The 27584-nt window shown below is 47.5% G+C and overlaps 1 protein-coding gene across 1 annotated transcript in view; it reads right to left on the minus strand.

Moving 5' to 3' along the window:
- Positions 1 to 27344, minus strand: part of ADAMTSL2 (ADAMTS like 2) — a 173674-nt gene extending 146330 nt beyond the window's left edge. Inside the window, exons 1-4 of the mRNA XM_086919989.1 lie at positions 27229 to 27344; positions 10738 to 10880; positions 8147 to 8222; positions 875 to 977 (exon numbers count right to left, since the gene is read on the minus strand). Of these exons, the coding sequence (XP_086776115.1) occupies positions 875 to 977; positions 8147 to 8222; positions 10738 to 10880; positions 27229 to 27342 (436 nt within the window). The 5' untranslated portion in view covers positions 27343 to 27344. The remainder of the gene's footprint in view (positions 1 to 874; positions 978 to 8146; positions 8223 to 10737; positions 10881 to 27228) is intronic.
- Positions 27345 to 27584: the final 240 nt, after the last annotated feature.

The raw sequence follows: 27584 nt of genomic DNA on the forward strand, positions 1-27584 counted from the left end.
GACCATGTTGTGTCTAGACTGACCCTGTTGTGTCCTGGACAGATCCTGAAATTATCTGGACAGAACATGCTATTAGCTAGATTGACACTGTCATTTTCTGGACACGCTTCGCTATAAGTTGGACATATCAAGGTATTTTCTGGACTGGTCCTGTTATTTTCTGGTCAGACTTTACCACTAGCTTGACTCACCATGCAATTAGCTGGACTGGCCCAGTTGTATTCTGGACTTGCTCTGTTGTACTCTGGACTGACCATGTTGCACTTTAGACAAATCCTTAATTTAGCTGGACAGACCCAGGTACTAGGAGCCTGGCCGACCCTGCTATTAGTTGGACAGACCGTTTGTGTTCTGGACAGTTCCTGCAGTTAACTGGGGAAACCCTGCAATTAGATGGACAGACTCTGCTGTTTACTGGACAGAACTGTTAATACGCTGGATTTACCATGTTGCGTTGTGGACAGATCCTGCAACCAGTTCAACAGAACCGATTCTTCCATTAAATGGGCTTACATGTTAATCAGCCGGACTCGCCCTGTTATTAGTGGGACTCGCCCTGATATTACCAGATTGCCTCTCTTATTAACTAGTTTGAACACAACATAAGTACACGAGGTCGCAGACTGTAGTCTAGTACAAAATAAAGATTCACGTAATTAGCTTTCTCACAAAAGAAAATATTAATGGAGGGTTCGGTCAGCAATCAAATACCTAGGATTGTTACAAAGCTATAGGTAAATTAAACACACACAACAGAAGCAATCAGAAGATTCCATCGAATGAACATTTAAAGGTCTCTGATTTAATTCATTTCTGATTCATTGAAAAAGGAACCGCACAGTGACGTCACCAAAGTAAGGCAGTGCCTGCTTACCAGGATACAAAGGTTTCCACTGATATGTTTTTCTGTTGTACACATGGGAATTAAATGATGAACACTGTTCCTCTCGAAAACTCCACCCATTAGCTGGGCATTCCTAGAGGAGAAAAAAACAACACTCAATGAGTTCTTTGATGCTCAATAACAGCCTGTAATGCTTCCTTGCATAGTATTAACTACTCACATTGGCTCAGAAATGGCTGCTGTATCAGGAGTAACCCTGGGCGTAGTTTGCGTAGTAGAGCTACACGTAGCTACGCGAAGTGCACTTTGCACTACGCGAGCTACGAGTATCACTACGCGAACTGCGTAGTGCGGTAGGGAAATGCTGTTCGTAATGATTGCACAGTGCCGGATGCTTGTCTGCACTATGCAATCATTGCAAACTGCATCTTGCTCAGTGCAAGCGGTTGTTTTCTGCCGCTCGTGTAGATTTTTACTTTTTCTACGCGGACTGGTAGTTTCTCATCGCGAGCAGTCGTGAGCATACACGACCACTCTCAATGAGAAACCTGACCTCCCGCTCTGAGAATCTCGTTGGGAGGTTTATTTTCTACGCTCGCGATCAGCAACCTAATGTTGCTGATAGCGAATGAGGAAAAAATCTTGCCGGGATGTCATTTTGCTCGCTCGCGATCGGCAAGTAGACGTTGAGGACGGCGAGCGAGCAAAAAATGTCAACTACGCTACGCTATGCGTTTTTGCACTGGGCTACGTGCAATTCGTGTAGCGCGTAGTTGCGCAAACTACATTAACTACGCAAGCGTAGCGTAGTTTTAAACCCAGGCCTAATCAGGAGGGCGGTAGAATAAAAAAATGCCCATTAGAGGAAATTGGGGATCTAAAATCCCTGCTGATTCTCTCAATTTTCTCTCCCACACTCGAAAGCAAAAAAGCAAACGGGAGGGAATTGCTAAACTGGTAGTAGAATTGAGGACACTTTCCCTTCTTCAGCCATGTCACCAGGCCAAGAAGGATTGAGGAAAAGACCACCAAGGAATCATGCCACTGACACGTGAGAGCTTTGCGGCGGGCAGGGCAGGCATCCTCAGCTCAGTCTTTCCCTAGTGCCATTGGCTCTAATGAAGTGATGGGGGAGAGTGTGTTAAGACCTACTGTCATTTTGGCACAGTTTTGCTGATTTTCTCTCAACTACCCTGCTGGAGCGAGGGGCAGGACAGCAGTAACGATGCTGGGTGTTGTCTTTACTTATAATCACTTAAACAGGCCCTTAGTCCACAATACACTCTTCATCCTTTGCCACAGTCACCGCCCAGCTCAATTAGCCGTCCTCCTGACCTGGGTACGGGCTATACCTAAGCATATGAATATAAGAATTTATATCCGGGCATCTGGACAGGAACCGGCAAACCAGTGTATATCTGGGATAATGAAAGCCCTGAGCATAGAGGGCTTAAACCAACCAGGTGGCTCTGAACTGAGCATGTGACTCTGCATCTCAGCACAAACAATTTATGTTTATAGTCATGGGATTTTTAGCGCGCACAGCTAATCAGGGGAGTGACCCGGCGCGAGCCTACTGGAAGGAAAGGCAGTAAGAAATTGCTAGATAGGTTGCTTGTCAGTATTTGGGTATTTTATTGAAATCAAGCATTTTGGGGGTATTTATTTAAACCTCTCCGATATATGTATTTTCCACAAATATTTGTTAAAAGTGGAGTTTCATTAGTGCCCCACTCCATGATTCCATGTTCCCAATGTTTGTTGGATTGAAGTTAGAATATTACATCTCAGTGCTCCAGATTAGGCACTTTCCATAATGTTTGTGGGTCTGGAGTTAGAATAGTAAATCTGACGCCATTCACCCTCCCCCAAGGGTTTGCACTTTTCCCAATGTGAGACTGGATTTCACATCCCACCTATCCCCTGCCCCAAATTAATGCACTTTCTTGCCAAATATTTGTGGGACAGGAGATTAGTATTGTAAATCAGACACGCCACTCCTCACTGTCCCAATGTATGCACTTCCACTAATGTTGTTGGTATTAGAATTGAATAGTAAATATGCCTCCTCTTCAGTCCATCCTCAATTCATATAACTTCTTTAATGTTTCCGGAATTGAACTTAAATATCAAATTGCACCCCTCAAATATATGCGCCTTCCCAAATGTTATGAGGCTGGAGTTAGAGTGGTACATCTAGGCACGGCCCGTGCCGGGCGTTATACTGGGGCGGTGACGTCAGGCAGGGGAGGGACAGGGTGGTGGGTTGTAAAATGCCGGATATGGACCATTAGAGGTACGTACTGAAAAAGAAAAAAAATAACTAATTTCGTTGCCCACGTTGCATCACATTTGGCGATGCAGCGTGGGCAATGAAATTCGTTTTATCTATTTTTTTCGGTACTTACCTCTAATGGTCCATATCCTGGATTTTACATCACCCCACCCTGACCCTCCCCTGCCTGACGTCACCGACCTAGTATAACGCCCGGCACGGGCCGTGCCATCTGACATTCCATGCCACAATGTATCCACTTTCCGAATATTAGTGGACTGACTAGCATTTAACCTGATGTGGCTTGTAATAAAACTTGAGGGGGTCCCCTGAAAATTACATGGAGGGGCTGGGGGGCATACTCCAGCCCAGTCAGGAGTTCTCGGGCCAGGGGCCCATGCACAATGCCACAAGGGGCCTCCTGGAGCTTGGACGCCTACCCGATCCAAGGCAGCTGCAGGAGCTATTGTTACACCGGTGGTGGAAGGCACAGCCTTTAAGTCACACGCAATAGCTCTGATTTAATATCAGCCAGTGAAAATAGATGATTACAGCCCCTCATATTTTAATTGACTCGTTCACATTAGAATCTCGGCCATAACATGGACTAAAATGTTAGAGCATTTTTCTAATGTATTTTTCCAGTGTTCTCTTTTGAGTATGTATAACCTATTGTTGTCAATAGTGGCTTTTCTTTTTATGAGGTCGGTTCACTTGACATTTGCAAAACTCAAAGTGATCTATTTTAACGAAAAACTTCGTAATCGTAACAATTTCCATTTTAAGGCGATGTTATGTTTCATTTAACGTTTTTTAAGTATATAAATTACTTATGAACCTTCTGGTTGGTTTTTCTTTTGGTTGAATAATCTTTCAAATTTTGTTATTTTGTACTAGCTGTCCTTGTCTGGCTTGATGGTGATAAATCTTTCTTTGATGGAAATAAACAGCTTTTTTAGACAAATAGGATTTTTTTTTTTATAAGCTTAGATGATATGGTACATTTATTTTACTTAGTGATACCCGGAGACCTCTATAAACAGGAGCCGGGGATATGAGCCCCATACCTGACGTTAATATTCAATGCGGTCCTTGGAGGAATGGGGGTTCCGGATACTTGGCTGGGAGCAGAGGTGGTCCCTATATTCAAAAAGGGATCACCCCTGCTGCCGGCCAATTACCGTCCAATCAGCTTGATTGACGTATCTCAGAAGCTCTTTGGGAGGCTAATGCTAGATAGGCTTCAGAACTGGCTAGAAGAAACCAACACGCTGAGCCCATACCAGGCGGGATTCAGGAGGGGGGTCTCAACGATTGACCAAATACTCAGGCTAAATCTCATATATTGGAAGACAGCGCTGATCGAGGGCGGCACCCTGTACACGGTATTCGTGGATCTCCGTGCCGCCTTCGATCTGGTGCCTAGATCCATGCTATGGAAGGTCATGCACGACATGGGCATCCCAAAAGACATATTGGCTTTCCTCATCAAACTACATCAAAACAACTTTGCACAAGTCAGGTGCGGAAAAAGTGGTACATTAACCAAAAGGTTCCCCGTTCGCAGAGGTGTGAGGCAGGACTGTGTGCTTGCACCGACCCTGTTTTGCCTCTTTGTGAACGGGGTAATAGAGCAGCTGGCTAGGATTCCTAACATTGATGCCCCGAAAGTGTGCGGCAGCGGGGTCCCTGCAATAATGTTTGTGGATGACACCCTGCTGCTGTCCAAGTCCCCTATGGGCATCCAGCGGGTGATAGATGGGTTCCTGGAATTCTGTGGGGTGAGGGGACTTGAAGTTAACCCCCAGAAAACAAAATTCATGATTTTAAACCCAATGCCGACCAATAGACCTAATCCTGGGCTAGGAGATGTAAGCCTGGAAAGGGTGAAGACGTTTGAGTACCTGGGGATAACCCTGAATCAAAACATGACTTGGGGGCGCACCAAGCTAAATCCACTATGAAATTAACCCAGAGGGTGGGTGGCATTCTAAGAATAGCTAGTAAATCATCTTACCGCCCGCTCGGTCCTGCAATACAAATCTACAAAGCGCAGGACCGCGGAGCAGTTGTCTATGGAGGAGAGCTCTGGGGCCATATACCTTCTCAAAGCCTTTTAACTGCCGAAAACAAGTTCCTCAGGCAGTTAGCAATCCTCCCTGAAAGCACATCACTGCTCCCTTTAAGACTGGACTTGGGCGTGAGGCCAATAACAGAGGAACTCGACCTCAAACCACTGACCTTTTGGCGCCGCCTGTGGAGTAGCCAAGATCTGACAATCTATAGAGCAGAGCTCCAGGACTTGCTACTAACCCCAAAATCCAGTAATAAACCCTGGCTAAGATACATAAAGACCATGTGTGAGTCCCTCGGAATGCCAGGACTATGGACAGACCCGGAAAGAGCCAGCACTAGCGTTTCAAGGAAACTGCTCTCAAAAACTTATTACGATTTCATGCTGGCGCGAGTACTTGCGAACGTCCAAGCGGGATCACTAACTTCTCATTTCATCCAAATTAAGACACTTTTAACATGGAATGCGTCCTGAATGACATCATGCCCCCTCTAACAAGAAAATTGTTCTTGCAGTGGAGGTATGGGACTTTACCTTGGAGGTCCTTTACAAAAGGTTGGACAAGACAACCCAATACATCGGCATGTCCCGCATGTGATAATTCACAGGAGAATGATGTGCATGTTGTGTTCTTGTGTAGAGCATATCGGAACAGTAGAAAGCATTGGCTTGTCCCCCTGCTTAAAAATCTGGGTTTCAGGCAGCTCCAACTGGCATACAGAGTCTTAAAAACTGATTTATCCCCGACAACTGTCTTTGCAATTTCAAAATTTTTAACTGCAATGTGGTTCACACATACAAGGCTGCTAAAGGCGGCCAGGGAATAATGGTAATAGAGTCCCTTTCCAGTAATTACTACTGTTTTTTAGAAATCTGAATTGATTTTAAAATATGTTTGTAATATGATTTTATTGATGTAATATTATGTGTACATCTTTTATGGTCTTGGGACCGAAATAAAGATTTGAAATGGAAAATATTACTGAGCACTTTTCTAATGTATTTTTCCAGTGTTCTCTTTTGAGTATGTATAACCTATTGTTGTCAATAGTGGCTTTTCTTTTTATGAGGTCGGTTCACTTGACATTTGCAAAACTCAATGTGATCTATTTTAACGAAAAACTTCGTAATCGTAACAATTTCCATTTTAAGGCGATGTTATGTTTCATTTAACGTTTTTTAAGTATATAAATTACTTATGAACCTTCTGGTAGGTTTTTCTTTTGGTTGAATAATCTTTCAAATTTTGTTATTTTGTACTAGCTGTCCTTGTCTGGCTTGATGGTGATAAATCTTTCTTTGATGGAAATAAACAGTTTTTTTAGACAAATAGGAATTTTATTTTCATAAGCTTAGATGATATGGTACATTTATTTTACTTAGTGAAATAAAATAAAAATAAATTCCAACTAAAATCATTTTTATTATTTGATGTTTCTCTCATCCAGGCTAAAGTTCTTCTGTCTGCTCAAGTATTACAATATTTTTGATGTCAATATTATGGCATGCAACACTTTGTCAGACAATCAAACATTAATTTGAGTGCTACGGTAGGCCTTGTCAATGAGTCTCACCTTATTGTTCGGGCTTATCAAATACATACAGCGTAATCAATGAATTATTCTGTAGAAGGGAGCTTTTGTTATCTAGAAAAGCTTTAAATGACTTTGAAAAGTACGATGTATTTGGAGTGACTGCAAAGAAACCCAAACATTGGCAATCTCTTTTGCATGGGTAGAAATTGTTCTCAACCTACAGCAAAACATACAGAATAACAACGCTATTGACAACTAAAGTGTAAGCTTCCCTCACACAAAACTGGATCAGCACAGAGATCAGCAGAGAAGCATAAGACGCATAGAACATTTGCAGCATAGCATGCGGGGCAGCAATGCAAGCTTCATTCATGTAACTGAAAAACGTGAGCAAATGTTTCATCTATTGCTTCAGGGAGCACGTGATTTTTACTCTAACGTGACTGAATAATCACTGGTTTCATTAATATGTGTAGAACATTGTTTAACAATAACTACATTTCGTTTTTAAATATTATTTGTATTTCATAAAGCTGGATACAATACTGATCAAACTCATTGATTGCTTATAATTGTCCTGTTAGGTTGGGGGTGTACCTTGGAAATGTTATTGTCTCCTATCAGTACATGTGCATTTTGCAAAATCTCACCAGGTTTCAGAGATAAATGCAACCTCAACTCTTTATCCATACGATGCCACTCCACCCCACAAAGTGTGAAGAAGTGAAAGGGAACGAGAGGTATTGCAGTCTCCTTGAATTACCCTACTTTGTGGACAGAAAAATACACCATATAGATTATCCACTAAATAATTCTCCAGCAGGTCATGGCAGTGCCATACAAGATGGCGCTGTTTCATTAGCACCTCCTACCCTCCCCTAAGAGTCATAGTAATGTCTGCCTGTTTCCTAATATTACTACACAGGTTGGACTTAACATGTTTCTTCTGAGGCAATAGGTTGTTAATATATTTGTGTTGAACTGTACCCCAAACATGATTTCAGTGAGTGCATATGAACTAGTCTGAGGGGACAACAGAACACCTTCAGTTCGAGTACACATAATAATGCATAATAATAAATACATGATACCACGGGTATGTGTCTCTGCAACTTAGAAGAATTGTATATTTCGCACAGTAATCAATGACAAAGCAAAATAAACACAGGCGCACCCAACCAACATGAGTTTCAACCACAGCAGAACAGCTTTAAAGATGTTTGTAAACAATTTATGCACTGATGGCACGTTTGGGGTCATAGTATTGGTACTGTGGCCAAGGATGCTTTGAGCCTCACACAGTATGATAACATCTTCTTTCAAACCTGTGTAGCACCAGACTACTTGTCAGTCTTGCTAAAGTAAGGACACACATCTCCTTCAAAGAATATGGTTAACAACAAAAAGCTGTTTCTTACCTGTACTTTGCAGAGTTGATATCTTTTTGAGGTCCCAGAGCAGGTTTTATTATCAAGGCCGCTTATGGATTTCCTTCTGAAAAGATAACATAGAGGTTACCTTTAAAAGCTGGCTGTTAAGGTGCACATGACGACAAGAGATCAGGGGATGTTCTAAGATTAAAACTACAAGCGAAAGGGCAAGCCACACCCAGTTATATGTACTATTGATGCATTGATTTTTCAGAACAGGTTGGAAGGTCTTAGTAGTTGCGCAATCCAGAGTATGAAGGGTATAGTTTAGAAGCTCGCGCTTGACAAAGAGCGGAAAACATCTCGCCCTGCAATCTACACATGCAGTCTACACATGCAGTGTTCAATAGTCTTAGTCTAGGGGCAATCGTACATCGCCTGTATATATGACCTGTAAAATACCCTTTCCCCATGAACATCAGACATTTCCATGTTCAGCAATTAGGATCAGAGACAGCATGACATGTATCAGTACAAACCACCTGCAATGATCATCTTCCAGAGACAATCAAGAATGTCAAATATGAAACTATGCACAATTCCCATGGTGCCGACAATACTGGCTACCCAGAAATCTTGCATAGGTGGTTTATGCAGCAATAGAGTGACCACTGATTTCCTTTGTAAAGAAACTGTTGGTTGCTAGTTATACTGCACAGTAAGGGCGACACAGGCAGAAGTAATGTAAGTTTGAAGAACCACAGTGAAAATGCTTACGATTCGCACTATTCAGTACGTGTTAACAGAGTTTAGGGGTCAGGAGACCAAATGCCAAGTCAAAACCCACCTGCCTTATTTTTAATAAACTTTGTTTGCCCTTGAAAAAAGTGAATGCCTAGTAAACAGATGGTAAGCCAATCATTACATTCAAGCAATTGGCTGTGCACAATTGTAGGTTTCCTGTATCCAGTCAGAGTCACACACAAATTCTATATCTTGCCGCGCATTTACAGTATATGAGCCCAAAGGCCATCTGCCAACTATTTTACATTGAGGATTGTGTATACCTATGCAAAGTTCAATGGCCAAGGGGTTAGATTAATTGTTTTCTCTAGGAAGGGTTTCTGTATGCTTTTGAAGTGTAATTGCTAACAAAAGGTTGAAGAATTCTTAATATAAATTCAGTCTGTGAGCCTGAGACATTGAATATTTACCATGATGCTACTCTATGTGCAGCTACAGACTTCAAGAGCTTCGGGTCCACCTCCTGCACCTTTATCATGAAGCCATTCTGCGTGTCCATGCAGAGCCCAAGAGCCTTGGAACCAGATGCTGAATCCTTATCACAAAGGTCCTCTGTGTGCAAATGCAGCATCCAAGAGCCCAGGGACCAGATTAAGATTCTATCAACCATGGACCTCTGAGTGCCTATGAAGAATCCAGCAGCCCAAGGACCAGATACTGATTTTTTTTACTATGACAACACTCTAGATGCACAAGGATAACACAAAAAACAAAGGACCAGACAAATGACATTTAGAAGATATCAATGTTCAAATGGGGAATCCTGGTCATTGATACTGCCCTGAACGCATGGAATGATTGAAGCAATAAGAACCCCCTCAAGACAGGAATTATGTCTCATGCACCAGAAACGAAATATAACTGGTAGCATTTATAGCACATTAATTGAAATTGAAGAAAAAAGTATCAACGCACGAATGGTCTTGGATTTCGATTACAGGAAGGATTACAATTACAACCACAATCGCAAAGAAAATACAGCTTCGAGAGTATCCCCAATAGTAACAATACCAAAATAAATGTTAAACATTATTAAAAGTACATGGTTTGAGGCAAAACCTCTTCAAGATGGAGAAAGACATACATTGACAGCTATATCTTAGTGTGTTAGAGGATGACCGGTCAGGAAATGTCCAGAAAATGTAATTCACAAGTGCAAATTCCATGGTACTTATTTGCATCATATGACATTTAGAACTGGGAATATGATGGTACAGCAGTTTTCCACAGTGAAAAGTTAAGATTATTGAAGAGACATGGGTGTTTCCAGGGCAGAGGTGGCAGCAGCAAATAGAAAGACCGTGATCACCCAAAAAAGCTGTGACCTTCACAAACCTTCGTAATAGTTTTCAAACCTATTTATGGGCCTAAAGTTAGTGGGAGGAAAAATCTCCTTTATGTAAATTGGGTGTGAAGGACATCCAAACAGCCTAATATGTTTTTTTTAAAAGTGTAGAGGAAGATTATTCCCTATGAAGGAATAAAAGAAAACCAGCCGTTTCTCTACTTGTGTACATTACCTGTTTTAGCTCAAGCATATTCATAAAACTTCATATGTTGCAATAATTTAACAGGCACAAGCATGGGGAATTTTCTAACTTCCATGATTTGCCTAAATCTGCCTAAATCACAGTAGAACAGTTCGTAAATTTCTTAAATATCCAGATTATTTGTGAACCAGATTCCTGCTTCCCAAGGTGCATCGTGTGTGAAATATCTATGAGAGCACAGAATAAATCAGGTTGAGGTGCACAGACAAAGGATGCACATCAGTTCAGCCTGACATGCTCTGCGTGCAGCACAAGGAGCGAGCCTGGCGCACTCAGGGACAGTACCTTTGCCTGAGACAGTGTCTCTCTTGTGACTTGACTCCTCCACCACATGTCCTTGTGCAGGCTGTCCACTTGGTCCATTCGCCCCACCAGTACGCCGTTACATCAGAACCTTCTTCCAGACTGTTTGACGTTTGAGTAATATCCTGTTAATCACAGTCAAGAAAAATGTGTGTTAGTTGTGGTCAGAACATGTTCAGTCAATTCTCTGTCGGGCCAGGTGAGCACATGGCTATCTCATGATTCTGACAATGCTTTTGCTTCAAACATAGTCTGCCCCTAACATTTTCTTTTACATTAGGATACCAGATGATGACAACATGTCATTTAGGACAACATGGACATGATCTACAAACTATTTTCTGAATGCATATCATGCTTACATGTGAAAAATGTACATCTTTGCACACATCAAATCCTAAATCATAACTGCATACTCGCTATATATTTCTTATGATAAGGAAATGAAATGAAATGAAAGAGGGATTTATAGAGCGCATGGCTGCCCGTGAGCATCCCAGCGCTAGAGGATGAGCAGACGAAGGGGGGAAGGGGGTAATGGGAATAGCCACGTTTTTAGAAGCCTGCGGAAGGTCAGATGGTTGGGTTCGGCACGCAGAGCCAGGGGGAGGGCATTCCATAACTTAGAAGCATTATAAGAGCAGAGACGGCCTCCTGTGCAAGCTCTTCTGATCTTGGGGATGTGTGCACGATGGAGGTGGGCAGATCTGAGGTTCCTTGAGGCTTTGTGCGGGATGATGACATTTTTTAGGATGTGGGGGCCATTGTCATGAAGGATTTTATGGGCGGTGCAGAGGGTTTTGAAGTGGACTCTTTCTTGGATAGGCAGCCAGTGGAGTGCTCTAAGGGCCGGTTTTGCAGAGCACCTACTGTTAATGCCGGTTGAGAGTCTGGCAGCAGAGTTTTGCACCAATTGCAGTTTTGCAATGTCTTTCTTAGGAGCTCCCAAATACAGAGAATTCCCGTAGTCCAGTCTGGAAAGTAGGAGACTCTGGATTAGGAGTTTCCTAGCATCATGGGGAAGGAGGGGGATGATCTTGCGGCTGGTGCGGAGGATGCTGTAACAGGACCCTGCAGTTTTCCTGGCTTGAGTGTTGAACAACAGGTCCTGGTCAAGCCACATGCCCAGGCTCCTAATGTTCTGTTTCGGGGCGGGGCAATTCCCATACAGGGGGGCCACAGGGACTCCGCTGTGAAGAGGGACTGATTGCCTAGAACCAGGATTTCGTTTTTTTCACTGTTAAGTTTGAGACGGGAGCCATCCATCCAGTGGGAGATGTCTTGGAGGCAGGAGAGGTGGTTATCAGGGTGGGGGGCGGTAAGACTGGCTGAGAGAGATGACAAGCTGGGTGTCATCCGCATAGGTTACTAGCCTCACTCCGTGGGGGGTGACTAGCTCCGCCAGGGATGACAAGTAAACATTAAAAAGAGTGGGGCTCAGGAAGGAGCCCTGAGGGACCCCACAATGTACGGGAGTTGCTTGAGATCTGGACGTTCCCTCAAGGACTTGATAGGATCTATCGTGGAGGAAGGATTTGAGCTTGGCGAGAGCCGACCCAGAGATCCCCAGGGCCTTGAGTCGGTGAGTCAGAATGGTATGATTCACCTTGTCAAAGGCTGCACTTAGATCCAGGAGGATCACTGCCACTGATCCTCCTGAATCTAGGATCCTTCTAGTCTCTTCCATTACTGAGATCATAGCTGTTTCCGTGCCCTGGCCAGGGTGGAAGCCCGTATGGGAGGTGTGAAGGAGTCAGCTGGACCCCAGGAAGGCTGAGAGCTGCTGTTTTACGAATTTTTCAGCTATCTTGCTGACTACGGGCAGGAGAGAAATGGGCCGGAAGTTGCTCAGCTCGGAGGCATCCTGGGGAGGTTTTTTAAGAAGGGCTTTAGCGATCGGACTTTTCCAGCTGGGGGGACGGTGCCCTGTAGCAGGGAGGTGTTGATGAGTGTAGCCAAGGGGGGGGAGTATAGTCGAGGCAACCAGCTTGAGGATATCGGGTGGTGCTGGGTCAAATGGGGAGCCGCTTTTTATAGAGAGGAGGATTGGAAGGAGGGTCTCCTCGGAGATAAAGGAAAAAGAGTTTAACCTGGGTTCATTCTGTCGCTGGGTACTACGGGACGGTTCAGAGTGGCTAGATGAGTTGGCCGGGGGAAGACTTTTAAGGATATTCTGAATTTTGTCGTTGAAGAATGTTGCAAGCTGGTTTCAGCGAGTACCGGTGGGTCCTCGGGGGGAGGATGGTCTGGAATTTTAAGGAGTTTGTTTATTATGCGGAACGTTTCCCTAGAAGAGCTGGGGGAAGCTCTGATTTTTTCCACAAAGAAGGTCGCCTGAGAGGCTTTAAGGGCCTTTTTGTAGATAAGGATTTATTGGCTGTAATCTTTCTTTTTTTGCGGGAAAAATCTTTCCGCCATGCTCTTTCCTTTTTTTTGCAGCATTTTTTTAGGCGGCGGAGTTCTTTGTTGAGCCAGGGGAATTTCGGCTTTCCACTTCAGGTGTGGGCAGGAATATTAGGAAGAATGCTATCCAGGGAGTCCATGATCCAGGCCGAGAACTTTGTGTCTGCGCCCTGAGAAGTGGGGTCATGGGGGGAAGGGAGAGTTCCAGGAGTTGTTTCCAATCCTTGGTGACTAGTTTCGACCAGCGGCGTTTGAGGGTACTAAGAGGGGGTTTAGGGTGGTGGGAGACCGGGGTCTGCCAGCTAAAGAGGATTAAGGTGTGGTCTGTCCATGGGAGGGGAATAGGATTCTGTAATTTGAGGTTGGCGAGGTTCGAAAAGACCGGATCCAGGAGGTGGCCTTTAACGTGGGTGGGTTGAGTATTGAGAAGGTTGAGTTGGCAGGCGGCGAGATCAAGTGCCAACTCGGCGGCCGCCTTGTCGTCAGCGTTATCAAAACGGAGGTTTAGATCTCCTAGGATAGTGTAGTTAGGGGAGGAACTCGCTAGGGCAAGGGAGGATTCCAGTAAGGAACTACAAAATTGCCCGGAGGTGCCTGGGGGGCGGTAAATGAGAATCCCCGATAACGATATTCAGTGGCGTAACGAAACTTGAGGGGGCCCCCCTGCAAAGCCCATGTACCACTTTGCCCCACCACGCAGAAATCTGACGTCCAGTGAAACCCCACAGCGTCGATGGTTTACCACAGGAGTTAGGAAGAATTCTGCTCTTTAGTTTAAAGGAGTGGGCGGGTCCTGTTTACTTCAGTCTTCGTCGTTACCAAATGCGTCTTTTTCATCATGGAATTATTTAAAACCCCCTCCACCTCCCACCACCACCAACTCCCAGTCCCACCTCATACACATTATGCAGCCTATTCAGTCTGTAAACATTGTCACTTCACTTTTTGACATATCGATAAGCGACAATGTAATGTCCTTTTTAAATAATGGCACAATATTATAGGGCACAGGGAGAGAGTATTTCTGGAGGCCCTATGTGCGCGGGGTGGGCATTGGGCGGCACCTGGCAGGATGCATGCTACGGTTACCCCTACCACCTCACAGACACCCATATACCAGTTGTGCTACTGCTGCTCCACTGCACCCAGTCCCACATTACCCCCTGGGCCCTTCCCTGCCCCAGTGCCCCTGCCCCCGAGGCCGAGGCATACGCGGCAGTCGGCTCGGCAGAATTGAAAGTGGAAGTCGGGACTTGAGTCTGGAGGGAGTAAACAGCAAGTGTGACTGTGACTGTGTGTGCGCGCCGCGCCCGCGCGCATGCATCATCCACTCTCCCTGTCCTGCCGCCATTTCATCATCGATCATCGATTCGAGACTTTCGAGTCGACTGAAAAAAATAAACTGCTCAGGAGTCAGGCCTCAGGCTCAGGGGCGGCCCCGGGGCACCAACCATTTATAATTGCACTTTGCAGACCAGAGTGCCCGCAGCCCGGGCCATCAGAGTGAGACAGAGGAGGCACCTGGCAGTGGCAGCACGACTGCACCATTCCCTTCCTCCTCCTCCAATTCTGCCCCCATGACATCATCACATCGTCATCTACTGCCGGTTAAATCTCTGGTCCCACATGGCATGAACACTTACTGGCTGTACTTCACGGACACGGGACACCCGAACTTACACGTCTTCAGGGGTACACGTCACGTCCTCCGACCTCAAATTGCAAGCGTTCCCACCTCATACAACCTCCCTACCCGCACAGACATCCAACACCACCCCAGTGCCACTAACCATCCCCCTCCCCCCAGTCTATTACAATACCAACCCCTGGTCCTTTGGAATGATAATGATACCTTCCAGAGTTCACTGTTCACACACCCATCATCCACCCCCTGCCTTCCAATCCAACTACTGCTGCTCCCCTCCACATTTTACCTCACGAATCGAGTAACAAACGTTCTCCTCTCTTATGGGCCGCTACCACGCACACCTGCCTCACAGACGCCCATATATACGCCCCGTTCGCCACCTATGCCATTGAATTAATTGCCCATTCAAAGTACTTCTACCAGTCCGGACTCGGAGCTCTACTACACACCATCCTGATGGCATGCGCCACACCCAGGCCAGAGCGCAAGGCTAGCCAGCTGCCAGGCAGGACACAGGACAGGGCAGGGCAGGGGCCGGGGGCCGGGCCGGGCAATTTAAATCAGGATTATAAGGCCCCGCAGGTCAGTGTCACTGTCAGGACGGTGACGGCAGGGTCAGTGACAAACTTACTTCGGACAGTTTGTCTGCCGGCGGGGCGGGCCTGGCCTGGCTGGCTTTTGTCTTCTTCTAAATCGAATCGATCTCTTCTCTTTTAAGTTGTCTTGACTATGGGCGGCTGCTTGGCCTGGCTCCTTGGGGTGGGCGGGCTATGCGCGCCCCTGGCCCCTGATGCCACACCTTGTGTTTGCACCGCGGGCGATTGCGCATGTGCTGCTGTGTGCCGAGTGCCGACAAATGTAATGAGGGCGGGGCATCATTGGTCACCTCACCAGCCAGCCAGTCCTGCCCCAGCCACCCCCCGCACCCGACGCGCATACGCGGCGGAATTGAAAGTGTAAGAATTAAAGTCTGTCTGACTACATCCTCCTGGGGGACCTCAACTTCCACCTGGAGAACAACAACGACCGCAACACCAGCACCCTGCTCGACAACCTCGCCAATCTTGGACTCAAGCAGCTGGTGTCCACCCCCACCCACCTCGCCGGACACACACTCGACGCAGTCTTCTCTTCCAGCACAGACATCGACTTCAGCCACGCCACAGAGCTTCAATGGACGGACCACAGCTGCGTCCACTTCACCTTCAAGAGAACGACGACCCACCACCACCAGCAACAGGCCGCCCGCAGAAGCTGGAACAAGATCACAGCAGACCAGCTCGCCACCTCCCTGAGCCAGCACCCTCCTACCAGCTCAGCGAACCCCAGCCAGGCCGCCGACAACCTCACGAAGTGGATCAGCATCTGCGCGGACGAGCTCGCCCCGCTGAGGACCCCGCCCAGCAGACCCGGCAGCAAGAAAGCCCCGTGGTTCACTGACCAACTCAAGAGCTCCAAGAAGAACTGCCGAGCCCTCGAGAAAGTCTGGAGAAGGGAACCCACACCGGACAACAGGACCACCTTCAAGCTGGCCACCCGGAAGCACCACCAGCTGATCCGCGCCGCCAAGAAAACTGCATTCAAGGACCGGCTGGACAACAACGCACACAACTGCAAGGAACTCTTCAACATCGTGAAAGAGCTATCCAACCCCAGCGCAGGAAACAACGACATCACCCCATCGCAAGACCTTTGCAACTCCCTCGCTTCATACTTCCACAACAAGATCGCGGACATACACAACAGCTTCAACAACCAACCAACGCACACCAAGACCGAACAACCACCACCCACCACCACCCTCCACGCCTGGACCCCGATCAGCACCGAAGACACCATCCGCACAATGAACTCCATCCACTCCGGATCACCGACCGACCCCTGCCCTCACCACGTCTTCAACAAGGCCGACGCTGTCATCGCACCCCACCTGCGAGACATCATCAACACATCCTTCGACACCGCCACCTTCCCTGAGAGCTGGAAGCACGCCAAACTCAGCGCTCTACTCAAGAAACCCACAGCGGACCCCACCGAACTCAAGAATTACCGCCCCATCTCGCTCCTCCCGTTTCCAGCCAAAGTCATCGAGAAGACCGTCAACAAGCAGATGGCCGCCTTCCTCGAGACGAATGGATCCCTCGACCTCTCACAGTCCGGCTTCCGAGCCAATCACAGCACCGAGACCGCCCTCATCGCCGCCACCGATGACATCCGAGCCCTGATGGACAACAGAGAAACAGTGGCCCTCATCCTCCTAGACCTCTCCGCGGCATTCGACACTGTCTGCCACCGCACCCTAGTACAGCGCCTCAGCAACGTCGGAATCCAGGACAAGGCGCTGGAATGGATCATCTCCTTCCTCGACGGAAGAACACAGAGAGTCCGCCTACCACCGTACAAGTCAGAGGCCACCGAAGTCATCTGCGGCGTCCCCCAAGGATCCTCACTGAGCCCCACCCTCTTCAACGTCTACATGAGCCCCCTCGCGGCCATCGCACGCCAACACAACCTCAGCATAATCTCCTATGCCGACGACACCCAGCTGATCCTCTCCCTGACCAACGACCCCGCCGCTGCCAGAGCCAACCTGCACGAAGGGATGAAAGAGGTAGCCGAGTGGATGACGACCAGCCGCCTGAAACTGAACTCGGACAAGACGGAGGTCCTCATCCTGGGCTCTTCACCCTCCGCCTGGGACGACTCCTGGTGGCCTCCCGCCCTGGGCACCGCACCCAAACCGACAGACCATGCACGCAACCTGGGCTTCATCCTGGACTCCTCCCTCTCCATGACCAGGCAAGTCAACAACGTCTCCTCGGTGTGCTTCAACATCCTACGCATGCTACGAAAGATCTTCTGGTGGATCCCCACCGGGACCAGGAAGACCGTCACCCAGGCCCTCGTCACTAGCCGACTGGACTACGGCAACGCCCTCTACGCCGGTACCACCGCCAAGCTCCAGAAGAGACTCCAGCGGATCCAGAATGCCTCAGCCAGACTCATCCTCGACATCCCACGAACCAGCCACATCTCCGGACATCTGAGAGACCTTCACTGGCTCCCCGTCAACAAAAGAATCACCTTCCGCATTCTCACCCACGCACACAAAGCCCTACACGACCAAGGCCCAAGCTACCTCAACAGCCGAATCAACTTCTACGCTCCCAAACGCCACCTCCGATCAGCCAACCACGCCCTCGCCGCCGTCCCCCGCATCCGAAGAGCGACTACAGGAGGAAGGTCCTTCTCCTACCTGGCCGCCAAGACCTGGAACTCCCTCCCGACCGACCTGCGCCTGACCCAAGACCACCTCTCCTTCAGGAAGAAGCTGAAGACCTGGCTGTTCGAGCAGTAGCGGCACCCCCCCACCCCCAGCGCCTTGAGACCCTACGGGTATGTAGTGCGCTCTATAAATGTCAGTGATTGAAGTCAGGAGGATTGGACAGGACCGACTGGGAGTAAACAAGTGTGTGCGCGCACCCACAGTCTATCTGTCCAGCCGCCTGATTCATCGATCAATTCGGCACCTGACCATTTATAAATTTTATTTGCATCAGAGAGAGAGTGCCCGGGGTGCCGTGCCACACTGCCACCACCTTGGCCCTGCCTGCCCTGCATCAGACAGACGTCCGGGCCCCGGCCGGGGCCCCCGCACCCCATTTTGGAATTTGAAATTCGGACTTGACTTGACTCAAGTCGGTCGGGGCGGAGTCCCCAGCGCGGGGCCCCCGGCCCGCCTGCCCCGCACCAACCATTTCGAACTAGAAGTCAGAGAGTAGTGACTCGGCCCGCCCGCGGCCCCGTGCACAATTCCACAATAACAATACATTTAATTTGAAAATTCGAAGTTTCGAACTGCTGCCTCACACTAGTCACTCATTACTGACGGCCAGGGCCCCGGGCCCCCGGCAGCCGGGCCAGGGCCCCAGGCCGGCCCGCGCCCGCACCATAAAAGATGAAAGACAGACTGAGACTCGCAGGGGCATCGGCCGGGCCCCCGCCGCCACGCGCCGCCACCATTTCAAACTCGCAGCAGGGGCCCGGCCGGCCCACGCTGCGCGCACCATTTTGTCACAGCCCTACTGTGCGCAGCGCAAGAAGCATGTGTTACGTGAGGGGCCCCTGCGGGGCCCCCGGAGCCAGTGGCCCTTGCGGGCCCAGCCGCAATGCGGGGGCTGCGGGGCATTGTGTTACGGCCCTGACGACATTGTGCGGGAGACTTGGATAAGGAAGGCAGAGTTTTCACAGTCTAGGATCGGGCTGTCGATGAGGCGACACGTCAGATGATCCTTGTGAATTATTGCTATTCCTCCCCCCTTCCCTGAGGGTCTGTCAAGGTGCTGGATCAGGTAACCAGTGGGGAGGGCTTGGACAATATCCGGGTTAGAGTCTGGTGAGATCCAGGTTTCCGTTAGGAACAGCACCTCAAGCTTGTAGTCTAAGAGGAGCATGTGGATTTCGAGGGCATGTTTGGGTAATGACCGGCAATTGAGCAGGGCCATGTTAAGCGGAGAATGTGTAGCTTGGTCAAGGCCATGCCTCAGGAGCGTGTACTTGCAGTTACGACAGTGGCTAGGATAATTTCCCATAGAGATGGAGTGCGCACAGGCGTTTTGGGGGATCGGTCTAAGTTGGAGGAGATATTCCCTTGAATACACCAGGGGATTAGGGGATGAGGAAAGGGAATTGCTGGGCCCTGGGCCCTGTCTGGCGTGGACGGGAGCAGACAGGCTTGCCTTTGGCGTGCCTTCGGTGCGCCAGTGACGCGCCCGCTGCGCACGTCCGCTGCGCGACTTGTAGGGCATCTGACTTATAGTAGGTGGCCGGGCCAGAGGGAAGGTCTGATTGGGGCGTCCGGCTGGCGGCTGGGCCCGGAAGTGGTAAATCACTTCCGGGGCCCGAAATCTCTTCCCGAGTCCCTCCACACAAACCAAAGACTTGGCGGTGGACCGGGGACCGTGAAACCGGTGATTAAAGTGCAAATTACAGTGTAGTGCATACAAGATAAAAGATCGCTTTTTAAGGTGGCTTTAAAAGGCAGAACACAATAAAATAAAGCGAGGGAGCCCTTCTTCGGCGCTCCTCTAATCAGGGTGAATACCTTCATCAAGCGCGTCCGCTGCGCAGCTTGCAAGGCTCCGGTTAAGTAAGCACTGAGGCAGGGGCACGCCCAGTAGGGGCGTCCGGCTGGCGGCCGGGCCCGGAAGTAGTAAGTCACTTCCAGGGTCCGAAATCTCTTCCCGAGTCCCTCCACACAAACCAGAGACTTGCCGGTGGACCGGGGACCGTGGAACCGGTGAGTAAAGTGCAAATGACACTTTAGTGCATACAAGATCGCTTTTTGAGGTGGCTTTAAAAGGCAGAATACAATAAAATAAAGCGAGGGAGCCCTTCTTCGGCGCTCCTCTAATCAGGGTGAATACCTTTGTCAAGCGCGTCCGCTGCGCAGCTTGCAAGGTTCCGATTAAGTAACCGCTGAGACAGGGGCACGCCCAGTAGGGGCGTCCGGCTGGCGGCTGGGCCCGGAAGTAGTAAATTGCTTTCGGGGCCCGAAACCTCTTCCCGAGTCCCTCCACACAAACAAAAGACTTGGCGGTGGACCGGGGACCGTGGAACCGGTGAGTAAAGTGCAAATTACACTTTAGTGCATACAAGATAAAAGATTGCTTTTTAAGGTGGCTTTAAAAGGCAGAACACAATAAAATAAAGCGAGGGAGCCCTTCTTCGGCGCTCCTCTAATCAGGGTTATTACCTTCGTCAAGCACGTCCCATGCAAAGAAATTCCATTACCAACATATGCTTTTGAAAGCTGTAAGTGACTCCCAGGTGAGTGGTCATAGGCATTCTCGGGGAATGGCAGGTAAACAGCCTTGCAAATAAGGTGAACATCAATAAAGTCGTAGCTGTGGGGTTTAAAAATATTAGAAATGTCCTCCCCTCACACTTACCTCACTTCTAAACTTACACCTAAATGAGTCAGACCAAAGTGGTCTTGTGGAAAAATCGTGTAAAAGTACACAGAAGTGCATGGAAAATGGTTTTCATGTGAAGTAAATAATAAAAACAAAAGATCATTGCAGAGTTATGGAAGAAAAGTGCATGCCTGAGAAAATAACTCAAGTAGGCCAGTCCTTTTTATCATTCCAGTAATAGACTCACATCTCAGATTCATGAAGCTATAAATTTGAAAAGACCTTCTATTGTTTAGTGACTCCAGCGTATTACAAATTATTATTTTATAGAAATGAATCCAATGTATTAAACTGGTGTGACTCAAGAGCAAACTTCAGCGAATGCACCAGGTTGATTACCGGAAGCTCAAGACTGGAACATTAGGCCCACAATCAATCAATCAGGATTTATAAAGAGCGACTAATCACCCGATAGGGTATCGAGGCGCTTGCAGGTCGTGGAGGCTTATTCAAACAGCCAGGTCTTGTGGGCCATTCGAAAGTGAGGTGATGGTCCACACCCCAAGCAATCACCTCCACGGACTATATCCTACTCGGGGACCTGAACTTCCACCTCGACAACTACAATGACCCCGACTCTATCACTCTCCTTGATAACCTCGACACTCTGGCTGAAGCAGCTGGTCAACACGCCCACTCCCAAAGCTTGACACACCCGTGACCCTATCTTCGCGGGAGGAACAAACATCAGCTTCAGACACACCACTCAGCCCCTCTGGACAACCCACCATTGCATCCATTTCACCTTCAACACTACCGCCGCACCGAAGCCCGCACCGCAACCACCACAAAGGAACTGGAGCAAGGTCACAGAGGAACTCCTCAACACCACCCTCCTCCAAGACCCACCCAGCGCCACGACCGACACCAATTACACAGCCACGGAATTTCACCGCTGGATCTCCTGCTGCGCCGACAAGCTTGCACCCCTCTGCAGCCCCGCCAAGCAACACCCTCTGAAGGCCGCCTGGTTCACCACTGAACTACAAAAAGCCAGACGCTCCTGCAGACGCCTAGAGAAAACCTGGCAAAAACAGAAAACCACAGAAGCATGGAACAACCACAAGAGCACCCAGAAGGAATACCACCAGCGCATAAGAGACACCAAGCGAACCTTCATAAGAAACAAAGTCCAGACTAACGCGAACAATGCCAAAGACCTGTTCAACGTCATACAAAAGTTCACTAAACCCCCCAGCGAAGCCACAGGCATCCCACCTTCCCAGGAACTCTGCGACAAGCTCAGTGCATACTTCCATCTGAAGATCAAGGCCCTCTACGACAACTTCAACGAACCAATGATGGACAACACCCACCGATACCGGCAGCAAGCCAACCATCAAGACCTGGAAGCCCGGCACAGTTGAACACATCACCACCACCATGAAGAAAACCTACTCAGGAGCCCCAACAGACCCCTGCCCACCACACATTTTCAACAGGACCCTCGCCGCCATCGCACCCGAAGTAGGACTGACCAGCAATGCCTCCTTTATGTCCGGCATCTTCCCAGATGACTGGAAGCGGGCGGAGGTTTAGCCCCTCCTCAAGAAGCCATCGGCCGACCCTAATGACCTGAAAAACTACCAACCCATCTCTCTCCTCCCCTTCGCAGCCAAAGTCATAGAGAGACTCGTGAACGCCCAGCTGACCACCTTCATAGAAGAGAACTCCATCTTGGATGCCTCCCAGTCTGGATTCCGCAGCAACCACAGCACAGAGACCACTCTCCTGCCGCCACTAACGACATCCGCATGCTACTCGACAGGGACACACCGCGGCTCTCATCCTTCTAGACCACTCCGCAGCCTTCAGCACTGTCTTTCACTGCACGCTCACAGCCAGACTTCACGATGCAGGGATACAAGAGGCCGCCCTCGACTGGATCCAATCCTTTCTCTCTGGCAGAACCCAGAGGATCAGACTCCCTTCCTATCCGAACCCACCAACATCAACTGCCGAGTACCCGAAGGATCATTGCTCAGCCCCACGCTCTTAAACATCTACATGGTCCCCCTCGCCACCATCGTTAGACAGCAGGGACCCAGCATTGTGTTGTATGCCGATGACACCCAGCTCATCCTCTCACTTATGAAGAATCCCGAAGACACCAGACTCTGCTTCCAAGAAGGAATGAAGAATGTGGCAGCCTGGATGAAGGACAGCTGCTTGAAGCTCAACTCAGTGAAGACTCCTCATCCTCGGACCCCACACCTCCACCTGGGACGACACCTGGTGGCCCTCCACCCTTGGAAATGCACCCACTCCTACACACCACACACGTAACCTTGGCATCATCCTCGACTCCTCCCTCTCCATGAACCGCCAGATCAGTGCAGTTGACTCCACCACTTTCAACTGCCTGCGCATCCTCCACAAGACCTTCAAGTGGATCCCCCTGACTGCAGAAAGACCGTCACCCACGCACTCATAACCAGCAGACTGGACTACGGCAATGCCCTATAAGCCGCCATCAACAGAACTCTACTACACAGACTCCAAGCCATCCAGAACGCCGCTGCCAGACTCATCCTCCGGACACCACGCCACAAACACATGACCCAACACATACGAGACCTCCACTGGCTCCCTGCCGAGAAGAGGGTCACCTTCAAACTCCTCACCCATGCCTGCACATCCCATTGGACCCAAATACCTCAACAAGAGAGTATCCTTCCAAGAGGAACCTCCGTTTCGCCGACCTCGCCCTGGCTGAGGACCCTCACATCCACAGAAACAGAACAGGCAAGGGAGCTTTCTCATACATCACAGCTAAGACCTGGAACAAGCTCTCTGTGAACATCAGATGCTGCCTGACTCTGTACACATTCAGGAAGGACCTCAAGACCTGGCTCTTCGACTGATCTGGAACTTCCCCTGCCCCCAGCGCCTAGAGACCCTCACAGGTAAGTAGCGTGCTTTATAAGCCCCTGATTGATTGATTGATTGATTGATTGATTGATTGATGGTCTGAAGGTGCGTGGGGAGGCTGTTCCAGGTTTTTGCTGTGATGTAAGAGAAGGAGCGTATTCCACTTCTGCTTCGGTAGACATGCACTCATTGAGAAACTTTTTGATTGAGGGCATTAACTGTGATTAGAGGAATAGTTTTAAAGGCTAGTTCCAGCTATCATGGGAATGTGGCTAAATTAGCAATAGAAACACTAACTGTATAAAAGCATGTTTTCATGAAAACATACAGAATGGTGATGAAAGACCAATCTTAGCACTGATGTCATAGAGATTGGCATATAAAGCCAAGTCAAGGCAATCAGCCTGAGAACCTCAAGCATTAAAGGGTACAATCATGTACTGTACTCCAGTTTATAGTGGTTATTGATTCCATGACCCTCAACATCAAAATCAAAATCTATTCAGCGTGGGTGTGTGATTTGAAAGCATCATATTATATGAATGACAACATCAATCTGAATAGAGAAAGATGCAGCAGTACCACAGTTGCACTTGCAGAGTAGTTCAAAGATTCTGTTCAAATTTAGAAACAAAGGTCCTTTAAAAGGTGCTTTTCAAACCCTGACTTTATACTGTGACCATATAAAAACATTACATTATCCTGCAATATCATAGTTTTCCAGGACAAAAACAGCTTTTCAGATGGCTGGTAATTCTCCACTTGTGGCTAAAATGAGAGTAACTCAGAAATAAGGCTCTAAGATATAAGGCCACACTCAAATTTACAATTGGAAAGTAAGTGGGACTTTGTGGTATTTGGTCAGCTACGTGAAGTGCTATGCCACATTCTCCTTCTTCAGAACACCAGCCCCCATATTGATACTTGACCATAGCAATGCCCTGATGAAGTCCACTAGATGTATATGACTAAAGAGAAACCAGAACACAGAAATACCTCAAAGAAAAAGCACCACAGTGAATATTTCTTCCAGACAAAAGTATAAACCTTTCCATAACACCATTGCTTTCTGGGTGGTACAGTGCTGCTTTTTTGTGCTTTATACCTCTTGCCCTCAGAACTCCTCCACCATACCCTAAGTCACTTGCACTCCATTATCTGTAAGGAGCGTAGAAGGAAAGGGCTCCCTTTCAAATAACTCTTCCAGAAAATGTATCAGCACCTTAGACCTCACAGAGATCACAATCTAGATTTCAAGCCAACGTGAGTATATGTCAATGCACATCAAGACATACCTAGCACACATTTTCATCTTGACGGGACCAAGAATGTCATACGCAATATCCACTCACAGGCCAGAGCCCTATTCTCTTAGAACCATGGGTTGTGTCCTGCACTTTAACACCCTATTACTGCGCACACACTCTATGCATTTCCTCACCTCTCTCTTGATCATCAAGTCCATCGCCAAACACCAATACCCCTCTCTCTCCTTATCTTTAAATTTGGATAGCCCCATATGACTGGCTTGCTCATTATCCACCAATTTCTTCCTCAAATTGTTAGGGTACCAGTTTACTTCCTCTCATCAACAAACCTTTAACAACAACCAAATCATGCTTCACTTGCCAATATCCTTTGAGATCTTCTTCACACTCATTCTTACCACACCAGCCACTAGAAATCATCCTAATGATCTTCTACAACACCATGTCCTCCATTAATTCTTTCCTCCACTCTTCTTCCAGTATAATCTCATCAGTAATTAAACAAACATTCACTTCCTCTTCACACTCCTCTCTACCAAATAAATGTCCCTCCTCTGGAACCTCATCCTTGCTGTCACACATCCTTGAAAAGTAGTCTGCCAATGATTGTTGGCACCACGTACATATGATATGTCAAATTCTAATTCTTGGAGGGCAACCACACAGGTGTGAGTCCTATGGGACACAAATTCCATGTTCTTCTACGAGAATACTTCTCTGAGAGAATTGTGATCTGTCTTATTCTCAAACGTGTGCCCCAAGACACATGTCTTTAACTTTCTTACCTCCCAGAAGACTCGCAAAGCCTCTTTCTCTATCCTTGAGTAGTTGAGCTCTGATCCTCTCAACCCTCTTGATACAAACAATATGGTCCTGTCCTGCCCATTTGGTCATTGCATAAGGACAGCTCCCATTCCTTTTGAACTGGCATCATTCATCCTTGCGCTCATAACTTCCTAAATTCAGAGCCGTACCTAAGCATGATATCACACTTTCAAATTCCCTCTTGCACAACCGACACTAAAAAAACTCCCTGCCTTTCATCATGAAGTTTCTCATATGTTCTGTTTTTTCTGCAAACTGTGGCACAAACTTATTATAAAACTCAGCCATGCCAAGAGATGTTACTAGCTCCTCTTTATTCTGAGATGTACAATGGATTCCACCAATTCAGTTTTAGGTCTGATACCAGATGTGGTTGCCAAGTGACCTAAATATTCAATTTCACTTACACTAAACCTATATTTTTCTGAGTTTAATGTCTGTCATCTATCATTTAATTTTGCCAGTACCTCCTGTTGTCTACCATTGTGTTCATCAAGGTGAGCCCTAAATACCAACATATCATCCTGGTAGACCTTCACACCTTCAATCACCTTAAAGATCATCTCCATAGCCCTATTAAACACTGAGGTGGCCGATATCAGCCCAAAGGGTATCCTCAAAATTTTAAGATTCCAAATGCCATAATAAAGGTAGTCAATTCCTGTGATGAGGGATGCAACTTTATCTGATGGTGTAAGGTCGAGTGAGGAGAAGTGTTTGTCACCATTAAGAGAAAACAAACTTTCATTGATGTTTGGCAGCGAATAGTGATCAACCACCACTGCTTTGTTGAGTTCTTTGAGGTCCACACAAAGCCTGGCATCACAATTGGTCTTCTGGGCCATTAATACTGGGGCCAACCACTCCAAAGCCTCCACCTCCTGCATTATGCCATTATCAATTAGCTTGTCCAATTCCTTTCTCGAACTGTTCCTCACTAGTAAAGGAATGTTCCTCACCTTAGACACCTTGGGTTGTACATTGTATTTGAGTGTTATCAGATGAAGATTATCTTTAAAGCACCCTAGCTTATTTGGGAAAACCTCACGGAATTCCTCTATCAAATTGCAAAATACCCTAGAGACACTTTTGGCAGATGGCATCTCCTTAAATTCCGTTGGTGAAACCAGTTGATGAGTGAATCCGCTTGTTAGACCTGGCATCCTTAGAGAGGTTACATCTGACTTTTTGCCTCCTGTTTTCCTGACTTCATTTTTGCTGGCTTTAGTGTACGTTTTACAAAATACCAAATTACAACCTGAACACATCTTTGCTAGCTTAATGCACTGCTTGCAACTGGTTTAACTTAGAAAACAAAGAGGAGAAAAAAATCAGTTTTGTTCTTAGAAGAACGCCAAAAAAATCTTCTGAGTTACGACTCACTCAAACAAACACACAAGAAAGAGCTATAGTGGTGAAAGGTAGTAGTCCCTAATAACATCGATCACAGACAAAGATGATCACATTCTCATCTTCCACTCACCTGTGAAATGATAGGCATGAGATTTCCTACGAAGACCGCAACAGTGAACAACCTCATCAGGTGTGAATTTTCACCCAAAAACATATAGCTCCTGCTATTTTGTACTAGCACCATTCTAGAAGACAAAATGAAGACAAAATGAATAACATTTTACATTTGTACTCATTCAACTCAAAGTACATCAGACATGCTTGACACACCGATAGTCTAGTAATAACTTTAATTATCTCTCGCAATCAACTTATGGTCACAAATCACCATTTAATTTGATTTCATTTCCAACATCAGAAACACCGATTAACATAATGTCTTGTGACAAAGGAAAATGTACTTTCTTTTTGCAATGTTAGTTGATG

Source organism: Lissotriton vulgaris, chromosome 5 (genome assembly GCF_964263255.1).
Source record: "Lissotriton vulgaris chromosome 5, aLisVul1.2, whole genome shotgun sequence".
NCBI lineage: Eukaryota > Metazoa > Chordata > Amphibia > Caudata > Salamandridae > Lissotriton > Lissotriton vulgaris.